The sequence below is a fragment of the Cyprinus carpio genome, chromosome B19 (genome assembly GCF_018340385.1).
Source record: "Cyprinus carpio isolate SPL01 chromosome B19, ASM1834038v1, whole genome shotgun sequence".
Taxonomy (NCBI): Eukaryota; Metazoa; Chordata; class Actinopteri; order Cypriniformes; family Cyprinidae; genus Cyprinus; species Cyprinus carpio.
In genome coordinates, this window is record NC_056615.1 from 1,532,566 (window position 1) to 1,554,029 (window position 21,464).

The window sequence follows — 21,464 nt, forward strand, 5'->3', positions numbered from 1 at the left end:
TGTTCTGTGCATGACTGAAATCATCTGCTCTCATTACAGTGAATTTTCACTGGTTTCACAATTCAATTCAATTACGATTATCATTATCAACACAATATCACGATGCATCACATTCTCAATTTTTTTTTTAAATATTACTTCACATGGCTACATTTTTTTAAATATTTTTATCAAATTTATTTTGTGCAAAATTTACTTTTTTTATTATTATAATATAAGCAGACTACTTTTTAAAACAATTCCTTATCTAAAATAAGTGTTCTTTAAGTATCCAGACAATAGTTATGGGTTTTTCTTTTTTTCCTCAGCATTACTGCTGTTTGATTATTACTGATGAGAGAATCGCGATGCATTGGAGAATCGATTTCTTCTCCCACCCCACTACAGTATAAAAACTACTGTAGGTTAACTGAGATTTGACGGAGGAACCTGTGCCTCAGTTGGACTCCTATCATGTCAAGTGTGATAAATCTTTACAGTTTGATAAGCATCACCTTCTTTGATTTCAGGTTACTACAGTATTTGTTACCGTTTATAGTCATGAATAGAATATGCACTTGATTTCCACTGCATGTATTCAAGCCTCTATTTTAAGCTGCTTTGTGAAGAGGGCATTTTGAGATTCACACCTGTCAATCCCAATCACTCTGATTGTGTGAATATAGAATATGAATGCATTGAGATATCTGCAAGAATCCATGAAACCCGAATTAATCCTCCAGATTGGCAGACAACATTAAAGAAGATCATTTAGCTTAGGCTGAAATTCTACAGCACTCACTGTTAATAATTCAACACAAATGGGTTTGAACCTTATTTTGTTTAGAAGGCAGACCTGGGGCCAGGGGACTAGAATGTACAGGGGAGCAAACCTGAATATTTATTGAATGGCTTCCATTTGGTGGGATGAAGGGATGAATAGCATGTTTACCTTGCAGCCTTCACAGGCACTGACACCATAGTGGTACCCCGAGGACTTGTCCTGGCAGACGAAGCAGGGTTTGTAGACACGAGGAGGGGGTAGAGGTGATGGAGGACTGGGGACCAATTCCTCTGAACTGGTGCTCTGAGTCTCAATGGCTGTAGGGGCAGAAAGAGACGAGAAACATAACTGATGATGATTGAGATGAAAACTCCAGTCTGAAAAAAATACAACAACAACTTACTTAAGACTTGTGAGCAATTGTCTTGAGACCTGATTATGTTAAATTTACTGTAGGCATACAGTTGACTAGGATCTGAAAAAAAGCCTGGAGACCTGGTTTAAACTCTGCCTTGAAAGACTTTAGTCTAATATACAGCTCTAGTCCAAGTAAAAACCCAGTGACCAACATCAACCTAACTGCTTTCTAAGGCAGAATGCTTACTTAAGTTAAAATTAAACTTCAAAAGTGACTGACTTAGAATAATCTCCACAGACACTCAGACTTGCCTGTAACATACAGGATATATTAAATGCAGCCTTAAAATTTGGCCAAAATGAAGTATTTCAGAATGACACAAATTCACTTCCAAAAGATACAGTAGATAGCATAACTGTTATTTTAAACTGGCTGCATAATGGTGTAAAATTCATGCATTTGGATGCTGTCTTTCTGTTTTCGCCTGGTCTTGTTTACATTTCATCAGATGGTTAATCACAAAATTAGATTATGCTGGCTTAACTGAATTGAGTTGGCTTATTGAATGTGCAATAGTAATGTACGTCAAGTTTTACAAGTATATTAAAAAACTACTTGTAGATAATATTATATAAAAAAATAAAAATAAAAGCCCACTTAAGTGCACTTAAGAGTACATTTCAAGACTGTCTCTGAACACACTTAAAGGGTTACTCCACCGCAAAATGAAAATTTTGTCATTAATCACTTACTTCCATGTTGTTTTAAACCCATAAAAGCTTTGTTCGTCTTTGGAACACAATTTAAGATATTTTGGATGAAAACCGGTAGGCTTGAGACTGTCCCATAGACTGCCAAATAAATAACAGTGTCAAGGTCCAGGAAAGTATGAAAAGCATCGTCAGAATAGTCCATCTGCCATCAGTGATTCATCCGTAACGTTATGAAGCGACGAGAATACTTTTTGTACACAAAAAAACTAAAATAACGACTTTATGCAACAATTCCTCTCTTATGTGTCTCTACCAATCAGCATAGTGCCATTTGGCAAATCTGAGCAGTACGCAGGCGGCATATGCTCTTCTGTATCAGCCACTCCACAAAGGATACATTTTTTAAGTGTATTTACTAGTGGTGGGCCGTTATCAGCGTTAACATGCTGCGTTAACGTGAGACTCTTATTGGGCGATAAAAAAAATATCGCCGTTAATCTATTCTCATAGTTGGGTTGGGAGCTGGGTCTATACTACGCAAGCTATGATGACTTTCACCGTGATAGTTTAGCGCAGATGTATAACTAGACGAATTGCACTGTAGGAGGCGAGAACGAGTCTTCGAACCTGTGTGTATGCCTACTGTGAAATTACCAAGCTTCCCCAAAAAAACCTTGACAAGACTCACGCCTGTTTCACATATACTCCGTTTGCAGCACGGACTCATTGTGCTTTCACACAGGACGCGGTTGCAGTCCGCGACTGATCCGCGGCTGTTTTAGTCCACAAACACAACATTTGTTCATCATTCTATATTTCAAACCATGTTAAAAAAAAAATAAAAAATTGTGACTCTTATCACAGAACAGTAAAACAGTCTTTCATAATCATAGACATTAGTTTAAACAACACATATTATTCATGCATTTGACTTCTGTATAATAAGCTGCTCAAGCAAGGGGCAAAACATTTAAACACAACAGTTAGCCTACTTTTTCTTGTTGGGATATCACAAATATTTAAAATTAAAGCACCACTGACAGAAACAGTCGATTCTCCTGCCTTTTGGATTTAGATCTTTATTACAAGCAATCGCACGGTTCTTAATGAACTTTGTTTTTTCTGCTTCCATAAAAGTGCATAGGCCTATATCATGTTGCCTCGTTTATCTAAAGGTGCTCTTTTTTCTTGTTTTAAAACCTAGCCAAAAAACCCATGTGTTGCGTGTGAAACACAGTAGCTTTAATTAGTATACATTTATTGTGAAATAACTGCATTTCCCTGTCAATCCATGTTAATTTTTTACTGCGAACAATGCGCTGTCATGCGCTGCAGACGCACCGCTCCTGGAACGCACTGACGGGCCGCAACTGCGTGAACGCTGGAATCCGTTAACATGGGTGAGTAAAAAAAAAATGATACGCATACGCACTGCAGATGGAGTATGTGTGAAACAGGCGTAAGGTTGTTTGCAACTTGTGCAATTAGTTTACTGTAGGAGTTCTTCCAGTCTCAAGTACCACCTAAACGCAAAGCATCCCTGAGCTAATGCAGTAGATGCCGGGCCAAGAAATGTAGCGCAGGGGAAGAGTCGTCGTCAAACTACTATGTTTGAGTGCAGCACAGCTCTATCAGTACTAACAAGTACATCTTATTGAACATAATTTGAATGCCTTCGGCAGAATTCAAATGAGCCATTTTAATCTAGATTAATCTAGATTAATTCCAAGATTACAGTGAGATTAATCTAGATTAAAAAAATTAATCTATGCCCACCACTAGGATACATTTTTTAATTTGAAAGAAAACAGCACATAGGCGCAACGCGGCTGACACAGAAGAACGTACGCCATCTGCGTACTGCTCAGATTTGCCAAAATGGCACTACGCTGATTTGGAGAGACACAGAGGAGAGGAATTGTTGAATAAAGTTATTTTTGTTTTCTTTGTATATAAAAAATATTCTCGTCGCTTCATAACGTTACGGTTGAATCACTGCTGGCAGATGGACTATTCTGAAAACTACTTTCATACCTTTTATGGACCTTGACACTGTTATTTATTTGGCAGTCTATGGGACAGTCACAAGCCTACCGGTTTTCATCCAAAATATCTTAAACTGTATTCCGAAGACGAACAAAGCTTTGGGTTTGGGTTTGGGTTTGGAACGACATGGGGTAAGTGAATAATGACAAAAATTTCATTTTGGTATGGAGTATTCCTTTAAGTATTCTTTAACAAATGCAATTTTCTTTAACTGCCCGATTATAATTTTAACTGTAGTGTTATATTAGTATGTTGATTTTACATTTAAAGTCTTTTTAAATGTAATCAATTGCAATTTAATCATTACAAATGTGTAATAACAAACATACATAGTTAAGCATGCAGTTTTCAACAGAAATGACATGGAAGTACATTTTAGTTTAACATAAATGCTTGACAATACAATAAATGAAATATATTTATTTAAATGTTTATTTACTGGCATGTTTTAAAAAAATATTTTACAGTAATTCATACCAACTTACTTGTTACTGTTGCTACAGCACATGCAAAAAATATTCAGACCTCTTCCGTTTTGTTCAGATTGTATTATGCAGCCTTATATTTTGACTCACCTAAGATGTACTTAAGTGGGTCAAAAAACCTCACTCTAAAAGTCAGCTAAATTACATTTAATATGAATTTAAGTAATATCTTTTCATTCAATTTGGAATTAAGTGCCTGAAAACATTACATTCAGTTTGCACTGTAGTACATGCTTTAGCTATGCTAAAGTGTACTTCTTTTCCCCAAGGGTAGATTCATAGGCTTCGAATATCCTGAGTCAACCACACACCAGCAGTCCATGTAGTCAGTATCACTGGATCAGCCGGCAGCTTCAGTAGTCATGTACTGTGCTTCACTACATGCAGATCTGCTGATCAGATTACAGTACTTCACCACAGTCAAATCAATTAACTCTGTTATCTCATTCACTTGCTTTTATCCATCAGAAATTATATTTTTCTCCTACATATTTCTAACCCAAATCGTCCCAATTCAAAATACCTTAGGACAGAAATCTGTGATGTATCTCGGTATTTTTCAGCCTTCTGACAATATCTGGTAGATACCTTCATGAATTTGCTCAGAAATGGGTTTTCAGTCATACTATAACATACAGTATGAGAATAGCTGAGCTAAATTTCAAAAGTCACAGTGAAAAGTCATTTTGAGTATTATTAGCATAGCTCAAAATATAACCGCCTATGTTTGCAACATTAAGCTTAACAAAAAAGAAGGGGTCAAAGTACATTTTGAGTGTGCTATAGAAACAATAACAAATAAGCTAAGTATTGCTACTAAAACATTTTAATAAACATATAAATATAGGAAACTGAACAAATAGTGCCTGCCCCCCACAATGATTCAAAAGCAACAAAATCATTGCAAATACACTGTAAATATTTAATATATTGCCCAGCCATAGCTGACAGCTATGTTTCTGAATTATTAAAGTTGGTTTAAAGGACAAGATAGACTGATTTCAATCTGTCGTAACTTGATGGAATCATAGCTCATTGCTGATAGTCACAAATCAAACAGCAGGCTTCTAAACAGCGCTCTGTCTCTATGATCCAAAGCAACAAGACTTGCTCGAATTGATTTTTTAACGCACTTCTGAGCACATCAGTTTAGTAAACAACATTACTGAGGACAAACGACTGTCTTGTTTGAGAGAGTAACAGGATAAAGAGACTATGCTTATTGTCAGTGGATGAGATTGATTCCTCAAGCAAAGAATGCTGTGTTGTGTAGTTGTGTTTGTGTGTGCAGAATAACAAGGGTATGCTGTTGAAGCTGAATTAGATTCAGGCTTAAGATGGTTAAGTTTCTGTGAGACCTTGACCAGGTACCTGTTTGCATTTGATTCAGCAGTTTAGGGGTATGAAGCTCTTTTATTTTAAAATGCTCTTTATACTTGACAACCTGCAAAACAAAGAGATCAGTTTTCTTCTTTGGGAAAACAGATGCCTTTGGAGATAATAAAAAGTCTTTTATAAGCCTTTGTTTGATTTTTTTTTTTTTTCAAGTTTCAAACTTAAATAAAAATTTCTAAAGTTTAGGGATGGCAGCTGTTGACAAGAGTTGTCTGGACCCTTCAAATGTATCTCCAAAAACACAGCAGACACTTTTAGTCTCTCCAGGACTATTGTGTACTTCAGTAGACATAACTCATAGCCCATACTGTTGTGTTCAAGTCATATTTTCTGATATGGTATTAAGTCCATATGGTATTACTTGTCCATTGGCTGTCAGGTTTTCAAAAAAGGACTCCAAAAGAACTCCAAAACTCCAAAAGGAAACTCCAAAAGGACACCAAAGAATCAAATCATATGAGCCCATATAAGCACATATGAAAGAAAACATTTATGCTAAAAAAAATCAGAATTGTATAGTATGTGTAGAGTGCAACAGCAAAGAGCTTTTTTACATTTTAGAGAAGTCAAGTTGCGATACCGAACAGGACCACATGGAGATGCCAAAAAAACCCTAAACCAACCGCCTGTTGACTGCATATATCTACTAAAGTACACTGATTCATTCAGAATAACTAAACACAGCAACATACATATGACAAATCAAAACATTAATGTTAATGTGTGCGGAAACAACATGAATGTACGGAAATATCTGTGCCTGTGCATAGAAAACATTTGGTGCATCATAAAGTGGAAGATGCAACAAAGAAGACCTAAGACAGTTGAGCAACTAGAAGCCTGTATTAGACAAGAATGGGACAATGTTCCTATTCCTAAACTTGAGCTACTTGTCTCCTCAGTCCCCAGACGTTTGCAGACTGTTATAAAAAGAAGAGGGGATGCCACACAGTGGTAAACATGGCCTTGCCCCAACTTTTTTGAGATGTGTTGATGCCATGAAATTTTAACTTATTTTTCCCTTAAAATGATACATTTTCTCAGTTTAAACATTTGATATGTCATCTATGTTGTATTCTGAATAAAATATTGAAATTTGAAACTTCCACATTGTATTCTGCATTCTGTTTTTATTCACAATTTGTACAGTGTCCCAACTTTTTTTGGAATCGGGTTTGTATAAATACAACACATGCATGTATATATTTAAGAAAAATATGCTGTTTATTTAATATAAAATATAATAATATACATTTTTTAAATGTATATACATGTAAAAATATATACTGTATTTGTGTGTATTTATATATACATAATAAACACAGCACACATACATATAGTAAGTAAAAAAAACAACTTTTATTTTGGATGCGATTAATCACAATTAATCGTTTGAATTATATTATGTTTATGGTGTTTGTTTCCCCACTCAATGAGCAATAGCTGTACTGAAGTCAGATAACTTCTTATTGTTCTTTATTTCTGCATCTTTTTAGCTATTTTAAGTATTCAACAAACATAAAAAGTTAATAGCATAAAATAACCAAAAATAGTTCATATGACTTAAATTGAAAGGTAATTGATTGACAAATGTTAGGTAGAATTTACCAAATTTCTATAAATTTGTATCAAAAGTATGTCATAAGCTTTTAAATCTAGGTAGTCTTTACTTAACACATGGAATAAAATCAACCCCATCAAATTGAGTGTCCAAGTGTTCTAAGTCCAAGACCTTCTATGCATGCAGCTGAAAATTCAGAATACTCAACACATGAGAAGGAGGCGATGAATCTCCATTCAAACTTACTTAGGCTAGTTCTTCCATCTATCATGACACACCAGGGGCCCTATTTTAACGATCTAAGTGCATGGTCTAAAGCGCACGGCGCAGGTGCTCTCAGGGCGTGTCCGAATCCACATTTGCTAGTTTAAAAACGGGAAAACGTGATTGTTTTTTGGGCTTAACGTGCCATAAACCAATCAGAGTCTCATCTCCCATTCCCTTTAAAAACCAGTTGCCCTCGTGCCATGGCGGATTTGCTATTTACACAATGGAATTTGCAAGGGCAAAGACAGAACATGTCTCCAGAGATGAAACGGAGCTGCTCATGCGCAAGCAAATAAGTAGCCTAATTCTGATACATGCAATGGCTATCTATTATGACATGTAGGCATTTTTATATCCATGTAGCCTACACAATAGTAATATTTTACATTGCAGTCCTTTAATTTTTTATATTTGTCATGTTTGTGTGCTGCTGTGCGTCCATGTGTGTGTAATAAGCAGAGTGTACGCACGCTGTGGACCAGCCTATACTAACGTGCTCTTTAAATAACATAAAACGACTGCGCCATTGACTTAAAGGCACAATATGTAAGATTTTTTTATTAAAATATCCAAAAACCACTAGAATGGTGTTATATATTTTGCTGACTTTTGTACTTAAATTATCCCAAATGTTTCGAAGAATGTTTAAATCCAGAGAAATAAGCTATTTTAACTAGTGACACGGACCGTGTCCATAGTGTCATTGTGTTGCCATCATAACCCCTCGATTTCCGGTTTTGTTTTGTTTTGTAGATATGGTATGGGAAAAAGATGGTTTATTTTGTTTTTTGTTTTTTTTGATAGAACGGAGTGGGTTTATTTATGAAATTTCTTTTGTATGTATTTTGTATATGCAAACGAAGCACTTTCCCCCCCCACATACACACGACCAGAAGAAGCGGAAGCGGTTGACTGTGGCATTATAAAAGCTCTGCTGATTTCGAGCCGTGTGTAACGCTCTTTCAGCGGCCTTGTTTCGCTTTGACGGCTTACAGCCACACCCTGCATCATTCTACTACATTAATGAATCATGAGCTCAGCCATAAACATGATTTCTAGCCGAGTTCTGTCGGATTGCATCGGCTGTGGGGATGAAGATGACAACTTGGTTTATTTAGAATACGCGCCCTCTAGAGGCAAACAATTACATATTGTGCCTTTAAGACCAGGATTTTGTTGGTGAGTGGCGCAGTCTATTTTCCATTCCTCAAAACAGAACGTGCCAACAATGCGCCTGAACACACCTCTTTTTTAGACCAGCACGTCCATGGGCGCACAAATGGGCACAAATGCATTTAAATTGCGCCGGGTGTATAATAGGGCCCAAGGTATGAAAGGGCAGAAGATTTTCTAGGGACAATGACTTTTACATGACTTTAGAAGATTTGTTCATTCAAATTTCTGTCATGAAACTCTAGATGGCGCAGTTCTCACTCATAATCATATCATTATTCACAAGTCACAGCTGACTGGTTTCTTTGCGTTTTAGCAGCTAATGAGCTTACTGCTCAACATTCAAATACTTGGCTAGTACTTGCTGTAGCAGTTGCAACGTACTTCAGAAACCCTCCACCTTTCCCAGCTCCACCTATATAGATCTGCTACCGGATGATTTCATGTATGTTATATATGGGGGTTATTTCATATATGTGACCCGTCACGGAAACCAGTGACACAAGTCGGCAGCACAACTTTCGAGCAAAATGAGAAAGAAGCGTTTTTTTTTTAAATTGGTGATTTTCGTTTTTTTGCAGAATCTGTTAGTTGAGATCACGAAGAAGCCTTTCCGTGTTTGAGATAGCAGTATTGGTATATTTAAAAGCGTACATTTTGAGGTTGAAATCGGCTTGTTTTTCGGAGATTCTAGCACGCAGTAGGGGCGTGTCATTGTCTGAGTGTATTTCCATACTGGATAAGCCGGCTTTTGTTTCTTTTGTTATTGCCCCCGCCCTCCAAGGGAAGCATGGCTAATTATTATGCAGCGCTCTGGCCGGCGAAAATGTTTTGAAGTACTTCTTCGACAAGCCGGATGCTTATGAACAAGCGCTCACTGATTCTGAAGACGATCTGAGCGACGACGAAAGCGGCATAATAAGACTGAATACATTATGTACAACATACGGCTGGATTCTTTAGCTGCGGAAAAAGAGTGGCAGGACATGCGAATTATTGGACATTTAGAGGCAAACAGACGCACATTGCAAACTTCGGAGATGGTAACATCCACACAGAAGACCCCGACAAAGAGAAAGTGTGACCGAACGACTTATTCCATTGGAGGCAACGAGATCTGCAAGAATACTTTTCTGTTTCTTATGGGGTGAGTTTCCATAAACATCAAAGTTTGTCGTTTTGTGTTAAAAATTTAAAATGATGGCCAGATTTTAAAGGAGTGTTCTTGCAACGTTATCTACAATGCACAAGTTCAAATAGAGTTTTGACAAAAAAGGTTTTATAAAAAGATAAAACTCACACATTTCAGCCTCTAAATAATTTTTATAAAAGTCAAAAAAGATAAATTACTGACATTTTACAATGCACATTATCCTTTATTATTAATAGTATGCGGTCCGATTTTTCCCGTTGCGTCTGTCGTTGTTATGCAACCATGCAGCTTTACAGGGGGTATGGCTTATCTAAATGAGATGTAAATGAGCCCTATTGTCACTCCCAGCAGGTGAGAACAGGTGAGAACTGCACAATCTTAGAGGCCATTTTCTCCCTTTTGAGCTTTTTTTGAGTGCCTACCTTCAAATGGCCATAACTTCTCCAAATATGATCAGATTTCCATGTGTTACACATCGTTGAAAAGCTTGGAGACTACACTTTCAGAATATGTGAATGACTCAAAATGCCCCAGAACCGACTTGTGTCCCTACTTTCCGTGATTGGTCACATATGTTATATGTGCAGCAGCAGTATTTCTTATATGCTTACAGCAGCATGTCTGTGGATGCATTGGCAGTAGCAAGTCTCAGTACTTGCTCTGCAGCAGCAGCAGCAGCATAGAAGATCTATTCTGCCAAGACCAAACACATTCAGTTCCTCATGAAATCAATATTTACACTATTTGCATTGTTATCACACATTGCTAGTGTTGAGGTGAACAATTAATCCATGCAAGTTAATCCATTAAAAAAAAAAAAAAAAATGTTTGTCTTGGTAATCTTTATTCAAAATCTGAATTTACTTCCACTCTGAAATGGCATCCCATCTCTTTGATGGTTTTGGAGTTTTGATACAAGAAATCCATTATTCTCCATTATTACATCAAACGCAATAAATAATTACAAGTATAATAATAATAATAATGCTCCAGCAGCACATTTCCATACTTTTTAGTCTGAATGAGCCAGAAGTCCAGATGAACAGGATAGATCAATCTGGCTACAGTCTCTATTTAAGCACACATTGATTGTGTACAGCTGAAGTCTCTCTCTGTGTGTTGGACCTGGTCATTTGGACAGACCAATGACTCCTATTGATCTCAAATCTCACTCATGCACCTCCCCAGTAACGCTCCTGTGAGGGAAGACTGATTAAATTAATGAGGGCAGCTTGACATTTGTTTTCATTTGAGTCAAGACTATTCGGCTTGTGGTAGAAAACAATGGTTTCCATCTGGAGAGGAAAGGAAAGGAAAGGATGTGTCGTGTTGCCAAGTATGGTGTCCCATAAATGCTCTGTATTTAACCCATCCAAGTGCACACACAAACACACACCCAGAGCAGTGGGCAGCCAATGCTGCGGCACCCAGGGAGCAGTTGAGGATTCGGTGCCTTGCTCTAGGGTCTCACCTAATTTGTGCTATTGAAGGTTGAAAAAAGAGAGTGGTGGATAGTCACTCCCCCCCACAACAATTCCTGCCAGACCTGAGACGCAAACCCGTGATCTTTGGGTTACAAGTCCAACTCCTTATCCATTAGGCCAGTTGACTTTGCTGCAGCCTGGAATTGAACTGCTGGTTTCGTCTGGTCAGAGGAGAACTGGCCCCCGACCTGGTTTCTCCCAAGGTTTTTTTCTCCATTCTCTCACTGATGGAGTTTTGGTTCCTTGCCGCTGTCGCCTCTGGCTTGCTTAGTTGGGGAAACTTCATTTACAGCGATATCGTTGACTTAATTGCAAATGATTGCACAGATACAATTTAAACTGAACTGAGCTGCATGATGACATCACTGAATTCAATGATGAACTGCCTTTAACTGTTATTTTGCATTATTGACACACTGATTTCCTAATTAATGTTGTTCAGTTGCTTTGACACAATATATTTTGTATAAAGCTCTATATAAATAAAGGTGACTTGACATGACTTGACATAAAGTGCATAATATAAAATAGGCCTACAGGAAAACATTTTTTTCCATCCTACAGTCTTGTAAGTCCATTAACTGATCATCTTTTTCCCGTAATATTTGTATATTATTATTATTATTATCAGCCAATTATTATTGTTTAGATTTTTATATTCGTTTATATTCATTCATTCAAAGGGATATAAGCATATTTAACAATAAATATAAAAATATAGCCCTAATAAGTGAATGTAATGATAATAATAATAATAATAATAATAATAATATACAAATATTAAATGAAATGTTTAATGTTAATAAAAATGTTTTATCTATTTTTGATATTCCCGGGTTGCTATGGTCATGCAGGTTTGTTTACACATTAAAGCAGACCCGGTTTCAGAACCAAATCACTGAGGGTGCTTCTGAAAATTGTGAGGATGCTCACAAATAATATTAATCCTAATTTTCAATTGTATAAAAATAGTATCACCAATTAGGGCTTAATTTCAACTATGTGCAATCTAACATAATAGAGTATGTCCATCACTTTGCAAAAACCAAAAAAAAAAAATTTAAAAATGCCACACACACTGTGATAGGTTAGACTACTGTACGTGCATTTAGACTGCACGTTTTGCTGCTTGATAGCAAGATATGGGGGTAAAATCCCCCCCCCCCCCCCCCCCATATGATTTTTTTCTTTTTTATATACCATATAGTTTAGCAATATCACACAAAGAGTGCTTGTTTTCCCCCAAATATCAGCACGACTGCAAATGTAATGATTTTATACTGCGTTTGAATAAACAAGAAGATAATATTAAGTAACTTACAGACACAATAGGCTCTTTAAGCTAAATTGCCACTTAATTGGACAAAAATGCCCCTGTACAAACAAATTAAATCTATTACGTCTGTTGCTAACAAAGTGTAAATGAATAAAAAGTGTTCATTTTAGGCGCTTTTACAGTATTGTTACATTATAACCAATCCCACACGATTCTGTTGAGCTTAGGAATGTAATAGCCAATCAGAGGTGTTCAGATGAGTCTGAAAAGTGAAACTCATCAGCTTTGTTGAATGCGCGCGCGTTCTCTGACTGAATTCCGGATTTTATGTATTCATTAAAATGTAAGTGAAGATGTATATACAATGTAAGTAAAACGATAGTTTTGTTTTTTGAGAGTGCAATAGATCAAAGTTGATAATGTAATATATATATATATATATATATATATATATATATATATATATATATATATATATATTTTTTTTTTTTTTTTTTTTTTTTTGAATAACCGTGGGAAGGAAACGTTATCAATTTCTAATGTTTTAATTAAATGGTAAACACATTAAATACAAATTCAGTCCCATTAAACATATTTTACATGACATCCATGTCTGGTTCTTGCCTAAAAAGACAGGTTTATGATGTTTGTTTTTAATAGATTTGTCTGCTTTTAGCCTTACTCTGGAGTTGGTTCGCCCTCTGCCTGTGCATTATGGTTTTAGTATTATATTGTTTTTTTTTCTTTGATCGTGTTTATGCATTAATTTAGCAAATTTGTGTATGCAGCGTTTATTGATGGTGAAAATTAATACGCTATTAATAATTGTTTATTGATGGTGAAAATTAATACGCTATTAATAATTTTATCTGAGGGTGCTTTCACTTTTGTTTGGGGTGCTTAGCACCCTCAAGCACCCCCATAGAACCGGGCCTGCATTAAACTCATGGCCACGAGAAATGGATGTCGTTCCCTCAACATACTGTAGCATCTCGAGGCCACAACATATTATCATGTTCCCATGAGTTAATATGACGTTCCCTCAAAGTAAAATCTCTTGGCCATGACATATTATCACATTCCCACAAGTTAATTTGACATTCCTTTAAATTAATATCTCATGGCCACAACATATTATCACGTTCCCACGAGTTATTATGGTCATGACAAAACTAACCGAACATGTCACCTTATGGGCACCGTAGAAGACCACCTCGACCAGTAATGTGTCATCTACTTGTAACAGTGGGACTGAGAAAGACTTTCTTAAAATGTTTAATAGCTACAATTAAACAATCAAAATTAAATTAAGAGACCAATTAAACAGGACAGCTGTTAGTCCACAATCAAAATGGCAAAATTTTGGCACAAATCATCCCAAAGATAAGAACACGAATGCAGGGGTGCACATCCATCTTACTTAAGCCTGAGACACACTGCATGACTTTAGCAATCATATTAGATCATTACATCACACTGCACAACATAGCTCTAATAAATTTGGCTACGACATGTGTGTACGATGACGACACCTATTGACACGCTATGATGCAAGTTACTGTAGAAGAATAAAACATCAACAGCATGTGTTAGTGGTAAACAAAAAGAGCATGATAAATCACACTTTAGCAGTTGTAGTTTTTATGTGTGCTGAAAAAAAATGGAAGCGACGAAAGAGGAAGGGATTAGAGATTGAGGTAAGCAGTTTTATGTTTTAGAGCCTTGTTGCACTGATTTCATGTTGCAGTTTAATTGGTTGGTCAGTAACGTGGATCGTAGCAGCAAACAAACTGTAATAATCATGCTGATAACTTTAAATACAAACTAATATATTATATTATTGTCACAATTTTGTAAAAACGCTACAAAAAAAAAAGTGTTAATAGGTTAACAGTAAGTTCCTGTACTATATACAGGGAAAAACTGTAAAAGATCTAACCAGACATTTCATGTAATTTTACAGTAAAATGCTGTTAATTTTACAGTTTTTAGAAATAAAAAAAAAGAACAAATCAATGTATAATTTACAGTCAAAAACTGTAAACTGATATTCCCAGAATTCCCTGTGTGACGCTCCACATTTGAAAGTATTTTGTTTAAATAATCATGTTTTTTAATAGTTTTTTGTTATCAGTTGTACATTTGGGCTTTATGTTACATCTTCTGCTGTTTAATGAAAGTTTATTGAATTGTTTAAGTATCGTGTGTCACCATGATGGTGTTTTTGTGTTTGCATGAATGACTTTGTGCACCTTCTATATATTAATATAAACTTCTGCTTGTGGCGAAGCTACTTGTGATGAACTTCGATTCTTCATGTGGCTTTCTCTTTTACCACCTGCATTATTATGGTGGTTGTCAGTATGTTAAAGGTACAAAACAGATTTTAATAGCAGTGTGCGTTGTTGAATTTACTAGTTTACATTCAAATTTTCTTGTTTGTAAATAACAGTTTTATACTGTAAAATTTACAGTTTTTGGCCGTAATTGTGTTTACAGTTTTTCTGTATTTTTTACAAAAGTATTCTGGCAACCACAGCTGCCAAAATTATTTTGTAAAAACTATAGACTTTTTTTTTACAGTGTACTGTAAAATTTACAGTTTTTGGCCGTAATTGTGTTTACTGTTTTTCTGTATTTTTTACAAAAGTATTCTGGCAATCACAGCTGCCAAAATTATTTTGTAAAAACTACAGACTTTTTTTTACAGTGTGTGTTTACTGTTTTTCTGTATTTTTTACAACAGCCGTCTTTGAACCTCTCTCACTGTACGACACAGGACCACCAATTAGGAGCCACGATCACAGAAATCGCCATGATTGTTTCAAGATGCCAATCTTTCGTCTGTGACAGTCAAAAATCGTGCAGTGTGTTTAGGGCTTTATATGCAAACTCCACACAGAAAGGCCTCAGCCAAGACTCAAACTTGGGACTTTCTGTAATGTAATGCTAAGGAATCCAGTAATGCTATATATCACGATAATGAATATTCAAAATACAGAGAATTTTAGGAAACCATGTAAACAAAACAGCTGCGCTACTTTCTGAACAGAGTTGTATTTTTTAACAATAATTAATAACTTCTGTAGCAAGTGTAGGTATTGCTCATTGTGAATATTAATGCATTAACTAAGGTTAACTAATGAGATCTTATTGTAAAGTGATACCTATTGGTCTTTATAATTCTTTTGCACTTTAATCTGTGAAAAATGGTTAACTTTATACATTTTTGTGTATTACTTTATTGTATCTAAATGTTCAGTTATTTTTGCTATAAGAAAAATGTTATTAAACCTGTTATGCTATGTTATGACAACACTTTTTTGCAAGTAAATTTCAATATCGTGATAACAACGTATACTAGGGGTGTCTCGATATACCGGTGTTGACGATAACCGTGATATTCAAAGCAACAATTATCGATATTGTGTTAACTTAGTGTGTGACGATATACCGCATTATATATAAATAAATACTCCTTCGCCAGTACTTGGTTGAGCTCCTAGGTGGCAGTATTTCTGCTTTTAGCCTTACTCTGGAGTTGGTTCGCCAGATGCAGCGCTCGCAGCTACTCCGAGGAGAGCCGTGTTCATCAGAGTAAGTTGCTATTATTTTACTAGTCATAGATTGGGAAACGTTATAGTGTTATGTGTTCCTATATTTAAGTAAAGGGTTATTATTTTAATAAGTACTGCATTTTCTTTACTCGTCTTATTTTTGTATTTTCAATCAGTATGGCCTTCTTTGTTCAAATCTATTAACAGTTACACGATTAAAACTGATCTTGAAAAACTGAGCGGCCACATTGCTACATTAGATTCTGTCAAATGTTAAGTTGGTCGCAGTGCCATGCACTTAATGCCTCGTCTGCGGTCATTCTTCAATAAGGTTCATTAGTTAACATTAGTTAATTACATTAGTTAACATATATAAATAATAAATAATAATGAACAATATTTCCACAGCATTTATTCATCTTAGTTTGTGTTTATTTCAGCATTTACTTATGCATTATTAAAATCACAAGTTGTGTTTGTAAACATTAATGCACTGTGAACTAACAAGAACAATGAATGACTCTGTTTTTATTAACATTAACGAAGATTAATAAATTGTTTAATAAATGTATTGTTCATTGTTCATTCATGTTAGTTAATACATTCATGTTAACAAATGACATCTTATTGTAAAGTGTTATCATTAATATTTATTCATCATACTGTTGAACTTGACAGTATTTTCTCTCATGTTATTTCATAGGAGCTTCAAAGAAGACGGAGAAAGATTCTTGTGCCCTGCGTTTATCAGTATCCTTATGTTCATTGGGTGAAAAAGAAAAACTCAATAAACAAAGTAAAAAATAATTTGAAATATCTTTCCCCACCCAAGGATTCTATAGATATCACGATATATCGATACCATTAATTCTTATGGTCACAATAACCGTGATATGAAAAATCTAATATCATGACAGCCCTACCGTATACCGTGATATAAGCATTAGCAATTAAACGCAATATGAAAATTTGATACCGGCATAACCCTAGAGACGATACTGAGCCACCGTGGCGCCTCACGGCAGCACATTTAAAACAAAATCATAATTGTAACACTGTAGGCAAAAAAACGCCATTCTTCCATTATAACACTGGGTTATTACACCAGAGAGAAGAAGAAAGATGACATCTGCAGAATATAAATAATCATTCCTACATTTCACTCATTACTGTTTATTTGAAACGCAATGCAGAGACGAGAGGTTCAGGCCACCTGCGGACACATGAGGCACATTAAGGCTTTTCCATTTACTCTTTCCGGTGGCAGGCTGCATTCACCACATGAGGTGCATAGGAACCTCTCTCCATTTTCTGGGCGATTAAATCTCATCGAAGTGGCCGGGCGACTTCCTGCATGCTAACATACACAGAGCAGCCAGTAGATGAGTACAGGACAATGGCAGACAGGCCAGAAAGAGGGCAGCAGAAACGGTGAGCTGTGCTGTTAGAGAAAGTCTCATGGCTTGTCTCACTGAACTCTTACCCTCTGGCTGAACCCACCGCAGGGTCAAACAGGAAACTCTCACACCCATTCCAGACGATTCACTCAATGGGGGGAAAACAAACTGAAAACAGCACTGCTGATGCACACAGTCAACCCAGAGACAGGTCAATTAATAAAGACAATATCCAGTAGGATAAAATACTTCTGCAGGACATCAAAAGGAATTTAAAGAAATTTAAAACTACTATAGTTAAAGCAAGTTATGTTAATACTATCGGTAACACTTTATTTTAAGGAGTCCTTGTTACACGTTGCATGTACTTACAATCATAATAACAATTAATTATTACATGCAGGTAACCCTAAAACAAACCCTCATCCTAACTCTACCCATATCGAAAGTACATGTAGTTAATTAATATTACTCAGTACTTAAATGTATAATTACACTGTAACAAGTACACCTTAAAATAAAGTGTAACCATGCCATCTATTATATTTATATTTTATCTTTCAATACTATTTACTATCTTTTTTTTTAAATATTGTACTATTACTAATCTATTACTATTGTACTAGTATACATATACTAGTAATGTACTAGTACTATTATTTTAAGATTTATTAACTACCATTAAGAAGTGAAATGTCCAGATTAATTGATAAGTGTTATTTTTATTCTTATACTTTTATTAAATAATTTATTATTTTCAATTTGCATGTGTCAAGAAATTAGGCAGGGCTCAGGGTAAAAATACCACTGAAAGGAACATAGTAACGTATTAAAAAAAAAAAAAAAAACCTTTGCCAGACTTTCATCCCACATTAATCTGCTGAAAATGCATTAAAAATAGGAGATGAAACAATTAGCATCAAAGTGTAAATAAGCCTAGGAACAATCTCAGTGTTTGTTAGTACATCTTTCTGTATGTATTCTGAAATGTGCCTCTGTAATTATGCCTCTTTTGTTCTGTATACCAAACAAACAAAAGCAAATGTTTCCTTAGTAGTAACTCACCAGAGAACATGAGCTACTTAAAACTGAATGCAAAAAAATAAAAATAAACACAGTATAGCCACATATATATATATATATATATATATATATATATATATATATATATATAAATGGGTTGGGGCTAGGGAGAGAGAGAGAGAGAGAGAGAGAGAGAGAGAGATAGGGACAATGAGAGGAGCGACACACATTTCCTGGGAATGGTCCTAAAGTCTGAACTCTTTATACAGTTATGTGATCATAGCTTAAACAACGCAGCTATACTCCCAAATATATTTAGTAGTGTTTGTTCAATATTTGAACTAATTGAAAATAAAATACAGTTTTTGTTATCAGGTGTCTTGTGAGGGTGTGTTTTTATTTCTCTAAGCGATTAGACTTTTTATCTGGCGAACAATAAGAGCACAGATTGAACTGAAAGAAGGTCTAAGCTATATTTAGAGACCAGAATATCATAGAATTTATGGTGGACTCTGATGTCCTGGGCCATCAAGTAATGCTCTTAAAACTGCCCACACCAAAGCATTTTGTTTTGCATGTGCAAACAAAAAATGTAGTTTTTGTTTACATTCCTGTATATATTTAAGCTCTACTCTTGTACGTTTAATCACATACATACAAACACATACAATCAAAATATTTAACCCTGGGTCATTCTAAATCCAGGGTTATCTTGCTTCACATCTCATGCTGCTATTTACCCAGGGTTAACAATTAATCCTGATATTCATAAATTGGCGTTTCACACTGTAAATTCCTAAACCCTGGGTTAATGATCTTATTTGCATGTTTGTCAGTGTCATTAATTGGACAAATGCAGCATGCAACCTGTTTGTTGTTCTAGCACTGCGCATCCTCGTATAATAAAGGCTACTGCTGACTGTAATATAAATGGAGTTTTCATTGGACTACAAAGGTAAGAATGAAACAGGCTTTTCTTCACTCCTGACATGTTTCCTTCACCTTTTAACATGTTTCCACTGAAACAACTGTTGTACAACATACAGTGTTTCCGTGAAAGTCCACAGCATGGTGTGACACAAGTAACAACATGACACAAACTATGACACAAGGATGGATCCTGCTGGAAAACAAAGACCGTAAAACAAAAAGAAAGATGGAAAAATGGTGAATGATGCAAACAGAGAGATGTGGAAGGCTTAATTTTAATCCTTTAAAAGCTGTTTGAAACAATGTGCAGCTAAACTGCATAGAGCAGAGAAAGACAATATTGGCTTACTATCATTAAGACACAACAAAATGGTTCCACCTTGCAGGATTATTCTGCAAATAGGTAGTTGACATTTTCATAACTCTGGTATATGAATATTTGTATTTTTAAAAATAACTAACAACACAGAGTGAACTGCCTAAAAGCTAACATGTAATGTGATGTGAAAGTGTCAAAAATTGAATGTTGACTAGCACCTCAAATAAACACTTTTCCTTACACATACTTTCATTATAATACATTTAAATTGTATTAGTTTATTAGGTGAGTTTTGCACATTTCTTCAAGCAACACGAATCTTTGACCTCTTCAGTAGGTTGTGTGTGTGTGTGTGTGTGTGTGTGTGTGTGTGTGTGTGTATATATATATATATATATATATATATATATATATATATATATATATATATACACACACACACACACACACACACACACACACACACACACACACACACACACACAGTAAAACCAAAATATTCTTCAGACACCAGATACAATTTCTGATATTCTTTTACTAGTGGGTGCAGGACACTATAGTTAATTTTATGTAAGTGACATATAACTGTGACGTATTATACCCAAGAATTCTTCATACAGTGGACTAGCAGTAAAACTGATAAAAATCTGGGACCAAAATTTATTTAGACCATTTCACCTGACCATGTTTTGCCCAAACAGACTGAACAAAATTAAGCACTTCCACAATCACATACACATGCATTTCCTCTTTAAGCTAGATTCTTTGATGTACCGTGTCATGTCTGTAGCATAAATGGTGAGTTATATACCTAAGTTTAAAGGGGTTTGGTGTTTGTTCAGATCACTAACCCTCAGTATGAGCAATCGTAACAGCAAGGCCCTCCCATCATCTATAGATTACATGCAGCTTCATCCCATTTCAAAGATGTTTTAGAGCTTTTTTATTCCCGCCGTACAGGCGTCACATCACAGACGCACAAAATTAGCTTGCCGTGCACACTGTGCCAATGGCCTTTCAAGTCTGCCTGTGAAGTACTAAAGAGAGAGAAAGACAGAGAGCGAGCGAGCAGTGGTCATAATTAGCACATATCACACTAGCGTAATAGAGGGAGGTGTATAAATATCTTACTCTAATCTCTCCAAATGCCTCTTATGATGTTTTCACATGCTGAGGCTAAAGGGTTCAAACATAGCTAGCAGCTCTGATGACAGACTAGCGTTCTGGGAATACTGTCGTTTGGAGCCCAGCACAAACTTGTTGTTTTGAACTGCTTAAATTATATTGGATAGGTTTCCCAAATCTGGTTGACTTGAACATAGAAAATGATTTGGACTAGGTTATGACAAATAAACTGACAGCTGTGAAGTCCACATCTCAAAACTCACTACAGGAAAGATCCCTTTGGTGAAAGGGTTTTTTTTTTTTTCTTTTCTTAGAATAGTACTGTATATAGGAAGATGTATTTCTTTTATTAGTTATTTAGTTTTTTTTTCTTGTTGCACATGTACAGGTTGTGACAGATTTGTGATCCTATCACAAAAAAATGCACATAATGTAAAAA

General features: G+C 35.6%; 1 protein-coding gene across 2 annotated transcripts in view; it reads right to left on the reverse strand.

Moving 5' to 3' along the window:
* The window catches only part of LOC109111109 (retinoic acid receptor beta-like), a 201,871-nt gene that overhangs the window by 53,457 nt on the left and 126,950 nt on the right, over nucleotides 1-21,464 (reverse strand). For both annotated transcript variants that reach the window (XM_042744848.1, XM_042744849.1), the window contains one exon: nucleotides 932-1,080. In XM_042744848.1, the coding sequence (XP_042600782.1) occupies nucleotides 932-1,080 (149 nt within the window). The remainder of the gene's footprint in view (nucleotides 1-931; nucleotides 1,081-21,464) is intronic.